Here is a 2,675-nt window from a genome sequence, read left to right as displayed (position 1 = left end):
GCTCTCATTGCTCAAATCCACTCACATCATATCCTGTTATTGAAATCTGATGCATGGAGTCRTTGACTGACTTCAGCAAATCCAGCATTGCAACCAGAGCCTCTTGAAGTTCCTGAACTCCATCACAGCTCGTGCTGTACTTTAGCAGCTCCTGAAAATAGAAAGAGGAGAGCACGTGTTTGCACTTGAACAAAGCAGATTTTTCCACCTTGCCCCAAGTTTCCAATGCCCAGAAGTGACCTGCACAGAGTTTCTTTTTTCATGTAACTCTCTCTAAAGCACAGTCAGTATGAGGTGTGGAAAAGGTCAGTGAAGGAGGGTCTATTTTTAATGTGTTTGCTTAAGGATGTGTCCATATGGAGCAGCATCACGTTCATCTGATTGTGTTGTGTTTTTCTGCTCAGTCAGAAATCAAAACAAGGCTCAGCCTTTTCAGGAGTGCCCACATGCCACATTGGTGATTGTCTTCAGACTAGGAGACACAAGGAACAGAATTGATAAAATCCAGAGCCTTCAAGTCAATCAGTGGAAGACAGGATTTTACCACTGAGATAAAATTCATTTCATTTCAAATCTCCTGGGCCCACTAAAATCTGCACATTTACTCATTCAAGAGTCCCACCCAAGTGTCATTGCCACAGCACTGCCCTGCCTCGGGAGGGGACACAGGAACAAATGCATTAAGGATTACTGTAAACAAATGCATTAAAGATTTCTGTGAACAAATGCATTAAGGATTACTGTAAACAAATGCATTAAAGATTTCTGTGAACTCCTGAGGAGAAGAGATGCAACAACAGAATGTATTTCATTCATCAGATTCTCATCATCTTCTCAGGCTCAGTTTTCTTACAAGTGCTTCTGTAATTTTGTATCTCTGAACAGATTCCAACAGTCTTTCCTTAAAAAATGGCTTGTTAAAAGCACAGGCTCCTTTCTCAGCTCTGTGAGCATCCATCTTCACTGAAAGTCACTTCAGAGGGCCAAGATCAGCAATATGTCATCCAAGGCTTGGTGCTGATTTACAGGTAATCTTTAATTGAAAATAAAACTACTGGAAAACAAATGTGATCTACTGCTGATGGCCTTTCAAAGCAGAGCATGAAATACCTTCAGGAGTAACTGGTATTTTGTCAGGCGCTGCACTGGTTTGAGCAGGTAGGAATCCAGCCCGAGCTTGTGTTCTAATTTTCTTTGGCATTCCTGCAACACAGAATTCAGACCAAGTGAGTTTGGCACCAGCTATGAGTGGTTATTCCAACAACATTACCATGACTTTTGATGACTTTGAACATTTCACATCAAAAAGTTGAACTGTGCCTATAACTACAGAAATGTTATAATAAAAATGTAAAATACCAGGGGAGTGGGTGTTTCTTACACTCCTCGTGTACAAGAAGCTCCAACATCTCCTTTTGGGAGTATTTATGGGCATTTTTCATATAACACTACACAGAGCAGGGCTGTGGGGGTTGAGGAGGGTGAAGAGGACAAACAGCAGCCCCAGCAGTGGGTGGGAGGAAGGAGAGCTCACCTGGAAGAAGGAGCTCTCAGAACACTGTCTCCAGAGGGATTCAGAGCGGGGTTTGTTCTGGCAGTACTTCTCATACATCTGGAAATCCTCCCTCTGCAAGGCAAACCCACAGACAATCAATCACCATGGTGGGCTCAGTCCTGCTGGGCAGCCACAGGGGCAAACAGCACAAATGCAGGTTTGCTTTATCTCTGCTGCCAACATTAATGTCAAAAAGCAGCAATTTGGGTAAAAGCAGCACTGCTGGGATCCCACAATGGCTGCTCTGCCCCCTGTGCTGCTGGCCACACTCCTCCAAGCCCAGCCTGGCTGCTGGAGCTGAGGAGAAGGAGCCTTTGCTCAAGTGACACCACTGAGATGTTGCAGAGTGCGACAAATCAGAGAAACATCGGCYTTTGAGTCTGCTTCATATGTGAAAATGAGTCACCCACCCTGTCTAGAAAACAGCATCCCACTCKCTCGGGTGCTCCCAGGCAGTTTTCCAAACTGTGCAGGAAAATTCTGCAAGAGAGAAGAAGGGACAAAAACGCAGCAGTGAGCAAGGCAAGGTTTGGGTATTCCATCAGTACAGGAATTGTCTGATAAAGGGAGCAGAGCAAGCCCATACTTGTTGTGGAAGTCATAGATCTCAGGCATGTTTCCAAAGAGGACATCCTTCCTGTTCCTCAGCACGGGGGGCAGCAGGATGAGCATGGCAGGATTATCCATCTCAGCTCTGTAGCCCTGCCAGTGCAAAAAGGGCTCATCACTCAGCTGCCACCTCCTCAAAGGCAGATGAAAAGGGACATGAACACACTTTCAATAACATCTCTTTGTTTCATAGTGCAATATCTCTTTTATTTTCTTTTGTTTTTGGTGTCTAAATCCCTGTCTTTCAGTCCCTGGGCTCAGGGGGTTGTGATCTGGGAGGAAATGGCTTGGGACAGCCACTGCAGAGATGCTCCCAASTCTCCAAAGGCAAATCTCAGCCTGGCTGCAGGAGAGGAGCCACAGGAAAATATCTGAGCACCCATGGGACACAGAGGGGCAGTGAGTGTGCAATACAAATAATTGGGTGGAACTGGGAAAAAATGCAAAGCTCCCATCACTGCAGCAGACATGGCAAAGGGAGAAGGCATGGCCAGAGCTCAGGACACCAGAG

The 2,675-nt window shown here is 45.6% G+C and overlaps 1 protein-coding gene across 1 annotated transcript in view; it reads right to left on the bottom strand.

Annotated features, from left to right (window-relative positions):
- The window catches only part of MCF2 (MCF.2 cell line derived transforming sequence), a 41,305-nt gene that overhangs the window by 10,990 nt on the left and 27,640 nt on the right, over window positions 1-2,675 (bottom strand). The window contains exons 16-20 of the mRNA XM_057385115.1: window positions 2,142-2,257; window positions 1,966-2,035; window positions 1,535-1,627; window positions 1,111-1,203; window positions 26-151 (exon numbers count right to left, since the gene is read on the bottom strand). Coding sequence (XP_057241098.1) covers window positions 26-151; window positions 1,111-1,203; window positions 1,535-1,627; window positions 1,966-2,035; window positions 2,142-2,257 — 498 coding nt within the window. The remainder of the gene's footprint in view (window positions 1-25; window positions 152-1,110; window positions 1,204-1,534; window positions 1,628-1,965; window positions 2,036-2,141; window positions 2,258-2,675) is intronic.

Source organism: Malurus melanocephalus, unplaced genomic scaffold (assembly GCF_030028575.1).
Source record: "Malurus melanocephalus ecotype Western Australia unplaced genomic scaffold, MMel_1.1 scaffold_790, whole genome shotgun sequence".
NCBI lineage: Eukaryota > Metazoa > Chordata > Aves > Passeriformes > Maluridae > Malurus > Malurus melanocephalus.
Note: the sequence above shows the minus strand (reverse complement) of the source record. Positions and strands in the feature narration are given on the sequence as shown.